This window comes from Cervus canadensis, chromosome X (genome assembly GCF_019320065.1).
Source record: "Cervus canadensis isolate Bull #8, Minnesota chromosome X, ASM1932006v1, whole genome shotgun sequence".
NCBI lineage: Eukaryota > Metazoa > Chordata > Mammalia > Artiodactyla > Cervidae > Cervus > Cervus canadensis.
The window spans coordinates 45,363,258-45,376,972 of NC_057419.1; the positions used below are offsets into that span (position 1 = coordinate 45,363,258).

The 13,715-nt window shown below is 42.7% G+C and overlaps 1 protein-coding gene and 1 non-coding gene across 9 annotated transcripts in view; one reads left to right on the forward strand and one right to left on the reverse strand.

Moving 5' to 3' along the window:
* CASK (calcium/calmodulin dependent serine protein kinase) overlaps window positions 1-1,976 on the forward strand; it is a 365,729-nt gene extending 363,753 nt beyond the window's left edge. For all 8 annotated transcript variants that reach the window (XM_043458309.1, XM_043458311.1, XM_043458313.1 and 5 more), the window contains one exon: window positions 600-1,976. In XM_043458309.1, coding sequence (XP_043314244.1) covers window positions 600-776 — 177 coding nt within the window. In that variant the 3' untranslated portion in view covers window positions 777-1,976. The remainder of the gene's footprint in view (window positions 1-599) is intronic.
* A 10,259-nt stretch (window positions 1,977-12,235) lies between these two features.
* On the reverse strand, window positions 12,236-12,308 carry TRNAS-GGA. Its single transcript has one exon. It is a non-coding gene; the product is annotated as a tRNA-Ser (tRNA).
* Between the last annotated feature and the right edge of the window lie 1,407 nt (window positions 12,309-13,715).

Genomic DNA, 13,715 nt, shown 5'->3' on the forward strand with positions numbered 1-13,715 from the left:
GCATTATTATATGTAATGAATTCCTGGAACATGGCAGAAAAATTCAACCTCATTTGTTATTCAGAGGCAGGGGCTTCTTGAGGCAAACACAGCTGGGCTCCGGGGCTTAGTGCGAGCGAGAGCAGAGGACAAGGAAAGGGGACGCAGGGCTCTGACCTCCCCCCGAAGCCCCCTCCACTCTGCCAAACAGGAGAGTGGTTCGAGATGAGGCAGGCCTGGGTCAGGGGGATGAGCACAGACAGTCTCGGCTGACTCCAGACGGGCACAGTTCAGCCAGAGCAGGGCCGTGTGTTTGCTGAGGAGTGTCTGTGTCCTCTGGTCCATCCAGGTTGGCACAGAGGCCCTGTTGCATGGTGAGCAGTCGCGGTTGTAAGCCGTCGTTCTGTGACCCTGCCATCCTGGGGGCCGTCATCTCCTCTGTCAGGAAGCGGCCTCAGCCTCACACTCAGATGTGTGCCATCACGGGCGGGCCTGGACTGTTTCTGACACCGGGACAGACAGAAATGTAGCCCGAGAAAACCACCTTGGTTGACTTCTCTCTCCTCTTTGCTTCTCCCTCCTCCCATGCCCACCCCTTCCTCCATCCCCTCACCATTTAGGATGAATCTCTTCAGCGTCTGCAGAAGGAGTCTGACATCTTACAGAGAACATACGCACACTACTTCGATCTCACAATTATCAACAATGAAATCGACGAGACAATCAGACATTTGGAGGAAGCCGTGGAGCACGTGTGCACAGCCCCGCAGTGGGTCCCCGTCTCCTGGGTCTATTAGGCCCCCCTCCCCCAGATATCTGCCGCATAACTGGGAGCCACCTCATACATGGAAAAGCCTCTTTGTTATCGGCCTTGTGTCAGCAGGTCGTGGTCCCTAGAGACTACCTAGTTGTAGTGTGACCTACATTTATAATTATTGTCATGTCCAAATAGATAGGAGGAGAAAAACAATTACACACTAATTTAAAGAGACAGTATCTTTTTTAATCAGTTCTCCTAAACTTTAATAAAATGTATCTTTAAATGTATGTATTATTCAATCCTTTGGAATGTTATATTTTTGGAAATCATAGCTTTTTATTTCCAAGGCCCCTAAAAACTGCACAAAATAGATGCTGCTTTCTATAATCTATTTTAATAATAATAAACAATGATTCTGTTACCTTGACTGGGGTTGGAACACTACATTCTTTTTAGAGTCTGATTTTATGGATTGGAATATCTTTCTTTCCTTTATTTATTTGAAATAATCAGTCTAGTGATTACAAAACTCATAAATTTTTAAAGGCCTTTTTTTCCTCTTTTTTTTTTAGAATAGTATTTTTTTTAAGTCCTTTATGTAACATCCAGATAATGTGATACTGTCTCTTTGAAGCACCCTGTAAACCTTTTAGAGATTTGAAGTTGGGTCTTGACTCTTAATGCATGTGGACAGTCGCGAGCGTTTATGCTGTCGGTGTGTCTGTGTTGGACAAAACAATCTGTAATCTACAACAAAGTACATTCCGTTCACGGGGCACACCCAGGGGAATAAGAATAAAATGCTATTATGACTAAGTTGTAAACCTATGCACATCCCTTGCATTTCGGGCAACTTTATAAAAAAACAAACAAAAGAAACTGATTTTTATTAATAATAACCATGTAGTGAAATGTGTTTGTAATTTTGTCTCAATTTAATTTGTTGTAAGGTGGGAGGGGGAATTGCTGGTTTCACCATTTCAGATCTGTGTTGTCTGAGAGTATTAACATTTTAATTAAGCAAAGAAATGAGGATTTTTAATATGTATGTAATTGTTTTAAAGCACCCATTTTAAGAGAATATACTGTGCAATGAAGAAACCAGTTTAGGCATTTGCTATAAACTGAATTATTCCAAAAGAATAATCTATAACAGCCCTGTAAATTCCTTTAAAATGATAACAGGACAGTTTGACCAATTTTTTTTTAAATATACTTCCTTTTATGTGTTCAATAATTAAATGCCTTTGGGTCCTTCATTTCATCATAGATTTGTTCAGGTTTACAAGGTGATGACCTTTTAGATTTTATAATCCTTTAGATGCTCATTGAACCATCGAAGGCCTAGGAATGACCATCAGTTGGCAGGATAATAAAATACTCTACCAGAGCACAGCTGGGACCTCATCTGGCTCCCAGAACGCAGTGCACCCGAGGGCCACCCGTGTGCTGGAGGCAACATGTGGTTTCTCCTTCCTCTTGCTATATCCCTTGGCACAGGAGAATCATGTCCTTGTTGCATCAGAGACATTAACCATCCCATCACTCTTCTGTGAGGTCACGTTCTTCCAATACAGGTGAGTCAGACTGGCGGTTTTCTCGCTTTTTGCCAGAGGTCGGTGGCAGGTTTGTCCATTCGAGTGTCAGTGGTTCTGTTAACCTGAGATCCTTGAAAAAAAATACCATCGAGTTTCCTTCTTGTAGGTTAGATGGCCTCATTGCTTTGTGCCTCGGCAGGACATGCAGGATGTGTTCTGAGCGGAACAGCTCCTCTTGAAGGACCACACAGAGAAGGCCTGTGTATACTCTTTTGAGGGTGTCGCCCTCCCCTCCCCTTACTCTTACTGAACAGTGCTGGGTTTTCCTCCGATGCTGTCCTTTGTCGGTGACCCGATTGAGTATACAGCTTACAAAGTGCTAAGTAAACTGCTTCCATTGGGGTCCCACCTCAGGGTGACCAAACCACCAAACCAGAGACACCCTGGATGGAGGGAGAAACCCCAAGAGCTGTTTGGGGCTGTGATGGGACTGACTGCAATCTAAGCGATGCCAGGGCCAGCCAGTCATTCCCAGGATGGTACTGGTCACAATCTGGGCTCTTCTCAGTGTGAGCATGCCCGCTCTACCTCTTTTCCAATGAAGCACAAAGAAGAATGCAACTGACACCTGAGAAATGAAGCCCCCTCCCTCTGGTAGGAACCCCCATGGCCCACTTGCCCTCTGAGACCAAGTCTCTGGGGATGCTTGACGATGCCGGTCTTGAGCCACCCACCATGCTGGTAAAGGCAGGTCAGGCAGAGGAAGGAAAAAGCAATGCCAGTGTAGTGTCTGGCCCCAGGACTGAGAAGTACACAGGCTGGTGGCATTCTCACCACCGTGCAGGTGGCAAAATTCCTGCGCCCAGAACGCATTCTGTCTGACTTCTCAAAGAGGTCATCTGTTCCCTTCTGCTAATATACGACTATCCTAAAGCAGTGTCTTTGTGACCTAGCAGAAAAGACTTAAATTTCTGAATCCAGAGTAATTACAGTACATTGCTGCTGCCACTCCATTACAATTGTCCACTGAGCAATCAGAAAATTGCTCAAAAGCTGCTTTACTGTTTCCATTCCATCCACAAAATCATTTTTTTCCTTTCAAAGAATAGAGCAGATGATTAGATTATTAAATCTTAACACTGGTCAATTCAGCCATATTCTGAGGGCTCTCTTTCCAGTCCTATTCCTCACAGCAAGAAAGGGGGGTAGGGGTTAATATGTCAAATTAGCTGTTAAAAAGAATGTCCTGATTTTCTAATCATAAAACAGTAATTACTTTGCCCAGGCAGCATGTTCAATTTTAACACTAAAAAGGAAAATGTCACTTTAATTCAGTTTAATTCAGGAAGCATCCCAGTGTTGAGATAATATGGTAGCCTTTTAAAAAGCAATTAAGTGTATCTCCTGTTAGGTGAGATGGTTTAAAATATTTGCTCAGAGAGGAACAGAAATGGGTGACCTACTTCTTGGCAATTTGCATTCAGAAGGCATCTTCTGAGCCCATCCCATTAGCAGTGGGGTATCCAAAGATGCTGCAAAGCCCCTACCGCACAAAGGACCAGCATATGCTCCTTTTTCCCCAGGGCCCAGTCCATCTCCCACTGATGGGGCCAGCCCACTGGGCCTGGACTCCATGCTGTGATTATTTTTCAAGACTTTGATCTCATGATTATAGAGGGGATTTTTTTGGTTTGTTTTTAAATCACTTGTAGTTTAATCTGTTCATTAAGCCTTTGAGTTCATTCCTGGAAAAAGTGTAATCAGTTGAGCCACCCTTGGGGACACTGAGCAGTGGAAATGTCTGGCATGGACACTGCCCCTTAAAGACAGGTGACCCAAAGCAAACGCTCTTGTCTCCCCCTGATGTCCTTTTCTTCATTTCAGATCAGTCACTTGAGGGCAAAGAGAATGAATATACCGCTAAAGCTAGCAAGAACATTTCTTGATTAATATATTCTTAATGCCTCCCAGGCTATCTCCTTGGAAAGAAGAGAAGGCATCTTGCAATCAGCATTCCAAACAAGCCCCTGTGGATTCTCATCCTCCTGCTTATTTCCTATCGTCAAACCAGTGTGTGTGTTTGTGTGCGTGGCGGGGGTGGGCGGGGGGAGAGACACGGAGGAAGGGCTTGTTTTTCCAGAACTGAACACAGCCTCCTAATTCCATCCTGTTTCCAACGGCTTAGATACCAAGGTCCCCAAGTGTTCTTTCTCTTGTTCTGCGCCTCTTATTAATTCTCCTCTTAGAAAGATCTTTTGCTTCTCACTGCAGCTTACAGAAGGGCTACAAGCTTTCCTCATGAATTGTTTCATTTGGTAGAACTTTTCCACCCTTTAGAAGTAAGGTCTTCCTCTCCACTTGGTGTCTTTGGTTACAGGACGTCATCTGTAAGGCTCAATGCTTGGTTGGCTTTGCCCACACCCACTCAAATCATCAGTTTGCCTTAAACTTGGAGCTATCGGAAGTCTTGGGTCTTCCAGTTTAGTGAGTGAAGTTTAGGGGTAACAGGCATCCAGGAAGTGACAGAAAGGAAGAAAGTTTGTGTCCACCAGTCCACATCCTTTTTATCTGGTCTTCTCTGTTACTCTTGGGCTGCAGAAGGTGGGCTGACATTTAGAAAATCCAGAGCTCCCCCCATCCCTCACCTAACCATCAACTCTCTTGACCCTGTGCAAATGGACCGAGCAAAAGAAAACAGAAAGAGATGTTTGGCACTACACACGGGGGACCTCGTTTCTGGCCCCAAGCACAACCCCCTATTTCTCTACACGTAGAACGTTGGAGCTTCGCTGCCCCATCTGTGTTCCTTCCCTTCTCTCCCACATGTGATCAAAGGAACATGCCAGTGGTCTCACCCATCAAGCCCTGGGGGTGACCATCTTGGGACCCAGAGGCTGTGCAGTCTCTTGGAAGGAGTTCTGCTCGGGGGTAGAAATAGGGGTTTCTCCACCGTGAGCAGCCCTGGCTATTATTTGCATTTTAAAGAAACCAAGAATTGGGGGACTCAATTTCTGGTCTCTGCTGTGTCCCCGGAAGGCGCCTGTGCAGGGGGTGAGAACCTGTGGGGGCAGCAGGCCCAGGAGCTGACACAAAGGCCTAACAATCCCAATCCCCACGTGCAGAGACCATAGCATCGTGTTTAATTGCCAGGCAGGCACGTCGCCATTCAAACTCAGTTCTGGGGTTATTTTGCATAAAGTTTTGCCAACGTGTTCCTTTTTTTTTTTTTCTGTATGTATAATTGCCTTTTTATAAAAGGTTTTGAAGTATTGTCTCAGTGATTAAAAGAGAGCGATGTTAACAGTTGTTGTATATTTCACCGTATCCAATTGTAAGTATTTGCAGGGTACAGCCAAGCCTTAGCGTGCAAGAGCGTCTGTGTCCTCCGACACCCCGGAGGTGAGGGCATCGGAAAGGTTCGGATTCTTTGTAAATGTCCCGCTTTTCTTTCTCTCTGTGTGTATCTATTTACATGCCTTAGCACACGCCCTCCTGCCCTGATCCCTCTGCCCTGTCGCCAGAACACCCAGAACGCTGGTGCGCTGCCGATACAGGACAAGTCAACGCAACCCTAATCAGTTGTCTCTCGTGTGACAGGGGAGGAAGAGAAACTCCATAGTATTCTTTGTAGAATATACATACCTGTAGGATGCTGTGTAATGGGAAACCATAGAATTGGGCTTTTGTCATTTCAAAGTTGGAGAAATGTATGAATAAAATGTATAAAACACGAAAAGGTAGTTGTCTCCTCAGATTGCAGGACCAACCACCCGAGGATCAGAGGGAGAGGGAGAGGGTTAGGCCTTGCAGACCTTCCCATAAAGGCCTGGCCTTCCCCCTCCCAGAGGCGCGCGCCCCCTGGCACTGCAAGCTCAACTACTTGCCTTTGGATGCAGGCTTTAAATAGCTTCAGGTTTAAAACAGAAAAAGGAAAAAAAAAAATCCAAGCTGCGACAGCTCTTAGGAAGAGGTGACTAAGCTGATTCAAGCTGAACAGGCGCCCAGCTTGGAAAGGCCGTCCCTTGCTTGACATTTGCATGGAAAGCCTCAGGAGGGAGCCTGCTACCGTTGGGCTTCAGTGCTTGGCTCTGGCCTCCGGGCTTTGACCTGAGACGCCCCCGTGTATGCCTCAGTGACCTACTTCACACCTTGCCTTCCTGGCCCGGGGGCTCTCTGCCCAAGTACAAAACCAGGATGGCTTCAGAAACCCACACTTGCATGGATCCAGTGCCTTCACCCCTAGAAATAGCTGGGCCTGAATATACTATCAGGGCTCACCCTTTTTTTTTTAACTGCTCACTTTGAGAAGACACATGTTAAGGAAACGTAAACAGGAGCAATTATTTACCTCAGTCAGGTAAACCTCACCCTATCGAAAACACACAGAAGAGTCTGAGTCACATTCAGACAAGAAATCTGAGCCTCCGGCCTTCTGATTCAGGGATCCCCAAGTCATCTGATTCAGGGTTTCCCAGGTGGCATTAGTGGTAAAGAATCTACCTGTCAATGCAGGAGACATGAGATAAAGTTTTGATCCCTGGGTCGGGAAGATCCCCTGGAGGGGGGCACAGCAACCCACTCCAGCATTCTTGCCTGGAGGATCCCATGGACAGAGGAGCCTGGCGGGCTACAGTCCATGGGGTCGCAAAGAGTTGGACACAACTGAAGCGACTTAGCATGGACGCACACAAATGATCTTTCTGCAGACTTCATACCCTGGATGTACAGGTGACCAAAAGCATAATGCTACTACTAAGCTCCTTTTCTGCACTTCGGGGCATTGAAGACACATCCAACATGTCAGTATTAAGCTGGTAGGAATGAATAGAAACATGTACTTCTATATTTTGCCCAGTTGACAGTAATATGATAAGCTGAATAAACAACACTGGGGATCATTCCATGACCCGTTGCAGCAGAGCCTGCAGATCTGCAACAAGAACCCAGCTACATTGGTGCAGGGTAGCAGACACTGACCAGGAGTTCAAGGTCACCGAGAGTAGTGACTGTGAGTACCCTGAGAGTACCAAGTCCCGTTAAAGGACCAGGCAAAGTGGCATCTGATTTTCTCCAGGAACAGTACACAGGCCTACAGTGAAACTCCATGGTCAAGACACTGTATGCACTGGCCTCTCTCTATGGTCCTCCCCCATCCTCACATTTCAGAGAGTGGTGCCCAGAAACAGTTTTGCCAGAGACACATTCTTAGGCTAAATCACTAAAAGCTTCAAGCATCTGCAGTTCCCTCTTCACATCTCAGGAGGCAGCTTTATTTCTCCCTCCCCATGGCCACTTGCTTGGCAGAGAATCTGTTTTCCCTTCTATCCCCAGAATGGTATGATGAATGACCAGAGGAGACAGCCTACTGGGACCTGACATGAGATGTTAAACTGAGGCTGGAGACAGGAGAATCAAGCCCGCTCACAGGCCACAGGCCAGAGTCACACGAATCAACAGCTTACCACAGGACTTCTCCTAGAACATTCTAGGGTGGTGGAAATGTTCTATTTCCCATTTGGGGTGGTGGTTACATCAGTATATGCCAAACACATCAAACCGAACGCCTAAGATCTGCACATTCTACTGAACATAAAATAGACCTCAATTACAAAAAAAAAAAGGAAAAAAAATCATATGATCATCTTCACAGTTGCCAAAAAAAATTTCACAAAATTCAGCCTGCACTTCTAAAGACAAATAAAAACTCTTACAAATAAGATAGAAAATGTCTTCAGCAGATAAATAGCTATTTCAACTCATAGTCAACATGATCCACCTAAAAGTGACACAATAAAGACATTACAATTGTAATTATCTTTTAAATTATCTAAATAATACTTGATCTTCCTAGAATGATTAGAAAATATGGATAAACAAAAAGGAGACATTCAGCCAGATTCTGCCACTTGGAGACAATTGCTATAAACACTGTATTTCTACCAAGCTGGTATTTTTCCACAGTAATATATCTCAATATATCTATATTTTTGATGCAGTGAGGGGGGCATACTCAACACATACCAAGCACACACACTAAAATATAATCCTCCTGCCATGATTAATATTGCTTTTAAAACACCAACCAAAAACAGAGCAAAGTAGTATCAAAGTTAGAAAAGATGAGACAAAACTGTGCATATTTGCTAATAATACCATCATGTACCTTGAAATACCCATGAGAACAACTGGCAAGCCATTCAAGTTAATAAAGAGCAGGTACAAAATCACTCAGAACCTTATGCTATCCTTATATACTAGCAATAAAGTTAGAAAATGTTCATGGTAAAAGCAGATGCTATTCTCCATTGAAACAAGTTTTTATAAACCAACAAAATACATGGGATTTATAAGAAAAGACCTCAAAGCTGCACTGAGAATATAAAAGACTTGAATAAACAAATTTCCTGAATGGAAAAGCTAAGTATTTTAATGGCATCAATTTTTTCCAAATTAATGTGGAAGTTTAATACAGCACCAAACCAAAATCCAAACAGGGACTTCCCTGGTGGTCCAGTGGTTAAGATGCCGTACTTCCAGGATGAGAGTTCTACCCCTGGTCGGGGAAGTTCCCACATGCTGCTCAGCATGGCCAAAAAAGTTTTTTTTTAAATCCAAACAAAAATGTTGAAACTTTACAAAATGACTATTCATCTAGAAGAATAAACAGTGGGGGTTTTTTTCTAATTTTAATTAAAGGAAATACTAGGAAAGAAAATCAAGGAGGGATGAGTAACCCTTACAGATTGTAATCTGTTCCAAAGCTAAGACAATTAAGACACCCTATACCAAAACTAGTTTTAGACAAAGAACTCTTCGATGAAAGGATAGAAAATGAAAAGAACACAGAGTTAGTCAGGAAAACTCTAGAAGAGAGTAACTTTTAAGTTTATACAGAAGTCACAAAGCAACCAAAAGATTTGATCTCATAAAAATATAAACTTTTCCATCGAAAAGTTGCAGACCACCAACTTGGAAGGACATTTTGCAGCAAACATGATATATAAAGAGTTGATACATTTATTATACAATGAACTGATATAAAGTGGTTAAAAATACTAACATCCCAATATATGAACAAAGGACAAGAACATTTAACAATCAAATGTACAAACCATGAAAGAAAAGGATCAATAAAGCTGAATTAATTTAAATTAAAAATGAAAAAGTTCTGTTTATAGAAGATGCCATAAGCAAACTGAAAAGATAAGCCACAAACCTGGAGATAATGCTAGCAGCATATCTAACTGACAAAGAATTATCATCCATTATTTATAAAATTTAAAAGAGAAAAAATGAGCAAATACATAAACAAGCAAGTCACAGAAGATAAAATCAAAATGGCCTTTCTCAAAACTCACAAATAATCAGGACAATTAGAAATTAAAGTCTTAATAACAGATTTCACACATGCGTGCATGCTAAGTCGCTTCAGTCATGTTCGACTCTTTGCAACCCCATGGACTGTAGCCCACCAGGCTCCTCTGTCCATGGGATTCTCCAGGTAAGAACACTGGAGTGGGTTGCCATGCCCTCCTCCAGGGGATCTTCTCGACCCAGGGATCGAACCCACTTCTCCTGTGTCTCCTTCATTGCAGGCAGATTCTTTACGTTTGAGCCACCAGATTTCACATTCTACTAATAGTAGACTATGTGATTTGAACCAATCCTCATACGTAAGACAACTGAAACAGTTGATTGAAATATTTAAAACATATATTTAGAGATATTTGTAAACTAACAAGATAGTGAAGAATTACAGGACCAGGATTTAGAGGAAGCTAATGTCTAAGGGAATGAGTGAGCATTTAGGGCCACTTTCCTCTGGGGGCATTTGCCCATTCCAGAGGAGGGGGCCAAGAGGCCCAGTAGCACTTGGAGCAGCTTCCAGGGGTGGAGGGAAGGGATGAGACTCAGGGCATATTTGGAAGGTGAGGGGTTGAGGATGAGCTAGTGAACTTCCCTCACTTTCAGTGGGAACCCTGAGAGTTTACCTCCTAAGAGTAAGGGTGACCCATCAGTAGACCCTCACAGTGACCCCTCAGCTTCAAACCTTCTCAAGCCCTGACATTCAACAGAAGGAATCACAGATGGTTTGTGCCCAGGTGCCTTGCAGAAAAAAAGAAATGTCATTCATCTCTAGAGGAAGATATAATCATCCTAGGCCTCACCTACTGGAGAAGGAAATGGCAACCCACTCCAGTATTCTTGCCTGGAGAATCCTGTGGACAGAGGAGCCTGATGGGCTGCTGTCCATGGGGTCGCACAGAGTCTTACATGACTGAAGCAACTTCGCATGCATGCATGCCTTGGAGAAGGAAATGGCAACCCACTCCAGTGTTCTTGCCTGGAGAATCCCAGGGACAGAGGAGCCTCATGGGCTGCTGTCTATGGAGTCACACAGAGTCGGACACAACTGAAGCGATGCAGCAGCAGCAGCGGCCGCAGTCTCATCTATTTGCTGCAAATATTTAGCGGATACAATGTCTGAAGAACAACAAAAAATAACTGAGCACATGAGGAGAAAATAGGTAAATAGATGGGTACATGTATATAAATAAGTAACACTAATGGTCCATTGCCGACAAAGGTCTGTCTAGTCAAAGCTACGGTTTTTCCAGTAGCCATGTATAGATGTGAGGGTTGAACCATAAAGAAGGCTGAGCACCAAACAATTGATGCTTTTGAACTGTGGTGTTGGAGAAGACTCTTGAGACTCCCTTGGACTGCAAGGAGATCCAACCAGTCCATCCTAAAGGATATCAGTCCTGAATATTCATTGGAAGGACTGATGCTGAAGTTGAAACTCCAATACTTTGGCCACCTGATGTGAAGAACTGACTCATTGGAAAAGACCTTGATGCTGGGAAAGACTGAAGGCAGGAGGAGAAGGGGACGACAGAGAATGAGATGGTTGGATGGCATCACTGACTCGATGGACATGAGTTTGAGCAAGCTCCGGGAGTTGGTGATGGACAGGGAAGCCTAGCGTGCTGCAGTCCATGGGGTCACAAAGAGTCGGACATGACTGAGCGACTGAACTGAATGTTCAGTTGTGTTTCAAATATACACAGAATTAAAATACATACTCTGACACATAAGTTGGGAAGGAGGCAAAAAGAATTAACATGGGACTTTCCTGGTGCTCCAATGGTTAAGAATCTGCCTGCCAATGCAGGGGACACAAGTTCGATCCCTTATCTGGGAAGATTGCATATGCCGCAGAGCAACTAAGCCCGTGTGCTGCAACTACTGAGCCCACACTCTAGAGCCTGTGCTCCAAAACTACCAAAGCCTGTGTGTTCTAGAGCCTGTGCTCTGCAACAAGAGAAACCACTGCAATGAGAAGCCCACGTACCTCAACAAAGAGTAGCCCCCACTAGCTGCAACTAGAGAAAGCTGCACCCAGCAATGAAGACCCAGCACAACCAAAAACAAATATTTTTTAAAAAAACACAATCCAAAAATAAAATTTTTTAGAAGAGTTAATGTCTTAAGGTCTTTACATTGTCAAGGGAGAGGGTATGAGTCTTAACTAAATATTAAACTTTTGTGAGTCAGGGGTTCAATTTTAGAGTAACCATTAAAACAAAAATTAAAAAAGTGTAACTTCCAAGCGAAATAAAAATACAAGTCAATCCATAAGAAGGCAATAAAGAGAAACAATAACAGAAGGGACGAATTGAAGGTCCTTGGAAAATAAATGCAAACCCAAATATATTTCAAATTTTTCATTAAATGGAAATAGATTAAACATTCCAATTAAAAGAAAAAGATGATCAGACTGTACTTTTTAAAAATTAGTCTCTAGACTTATAAGACATCTTAAGTGAAAGTGAAGTCGCTCAGTCGTGTCTGACTCTTTGTGACCCCATGGACTGTAGCCTACCAGGCTCCTCCCTCCATGGGATTCTCCAGGCAAGAGTACTGGAGTGGGTTGCCATTTCCTTCTCCAGGGGATCTTCCCAACTCAGGGCTCGAACCTGGGTCTCCTGCATTCCAGGCAGACGCTTTAACCTCTGAGCCACCAGGGAAGCCCATAAGACGTCATAAGCATTACATAAAGGTTTAAAATAAAAAGGACAGGGTCGGATGTTTCAAGAGAACAGTATCGAACCATGTGTATTATCAAGGGTGAAACAGATCACCAGCCCAGGTTGAATGCATGAGACAAGTGCTCGGGGCTGGTGCACTGGGAAGACCCAGAGGAATCAAGTGGAGAGGGAGGTGGGAGGGGGGATCAGGATGGGGAATACATGTAAATCCATGGCTGATTCATGTCAATGTATGGCAAAAACCACTACAATATTGTAAAGTAATTAGCCTCCAACTAATAAAAATAAATGGAAAAAAAAAGAAAATAATGATAATTGAGAAAAAAAAAAAGGACAGAAAACATATATTGTGAAAACAGCCAAAAGAAGCTATATTAATTTTAAAGAAAATAGACTTCAGGCAGAAAGCATTACTAGAGATCATTTCATCATGATAAAAAAGTTTATCATCCTATCACTAGGAAGATATAGCAATTCTATATAGGTAATTACCTAGTAACCTCACCTCAAAGTACAGGGAGAAAATGACAGAAGTCCAAGGAGTAATAGACAAATCAACATAATAGTGGGCTATTATAATATCCCTTTCTCAGTAATGATAGGGAAGCAGACAAAAAATTAGTAGGGGTATAGAAGATTTGAACAACATCAAACACCTAGGAATAAGTCTAACCAAAGACATGGAAGACTCCTATGTAGGTTATAGTTTATAAAATGTGATTGAAAAACTTAAAAGAAGACAAAGGGAAAAAGACACAATAGTTATGACTGGGAATATGGCGACCTCATAAAGGCGCTAATTTTCTTCAAAATAGTCTACAGATTCAATGTAATAAAATTCAAAATTTCAAGGGCTGGGCTTTTTTTTTTTGTTTATCTGTGGAATTTGACAAACTGATCATAAAATTTACATGACAATTCCAAGGATCTAGAATAGTCAAGGCAAACAAACTTGAAGAACAAGGTATGAGAAACTCCTTTAAAGACTTTTTTTTAATTGAAATATAGTTGATTTACAATATTGTATTTGACAAATTATATTCTATTATATGTTATTACAAGATATTGGGTATAATTCCCTGTGGTATAAATACTTGTTGCTTAGCTATTTTATATATAGTAACTTGTATCTGTTAATCCTATACTCCTAATTCATCCCTCCCTGCCTCCCTCTCCTCTTTCATAACCATGAGTTTATTTTCTATGTCTGTGACTCTAAAGACTTTTAAGATTTACCATGAAGCTATAATAAGTAGCCAAGTGTGATATTAGCATAAAATAGCCCAGAAAGAGTCCCAGCATATTTGGACCTTAGCAGAGAGGTGGGCAGTGGGGAAAAAACAGTCTTTTCAATAAATAATGTGACAACAACTGGATAAACATGTG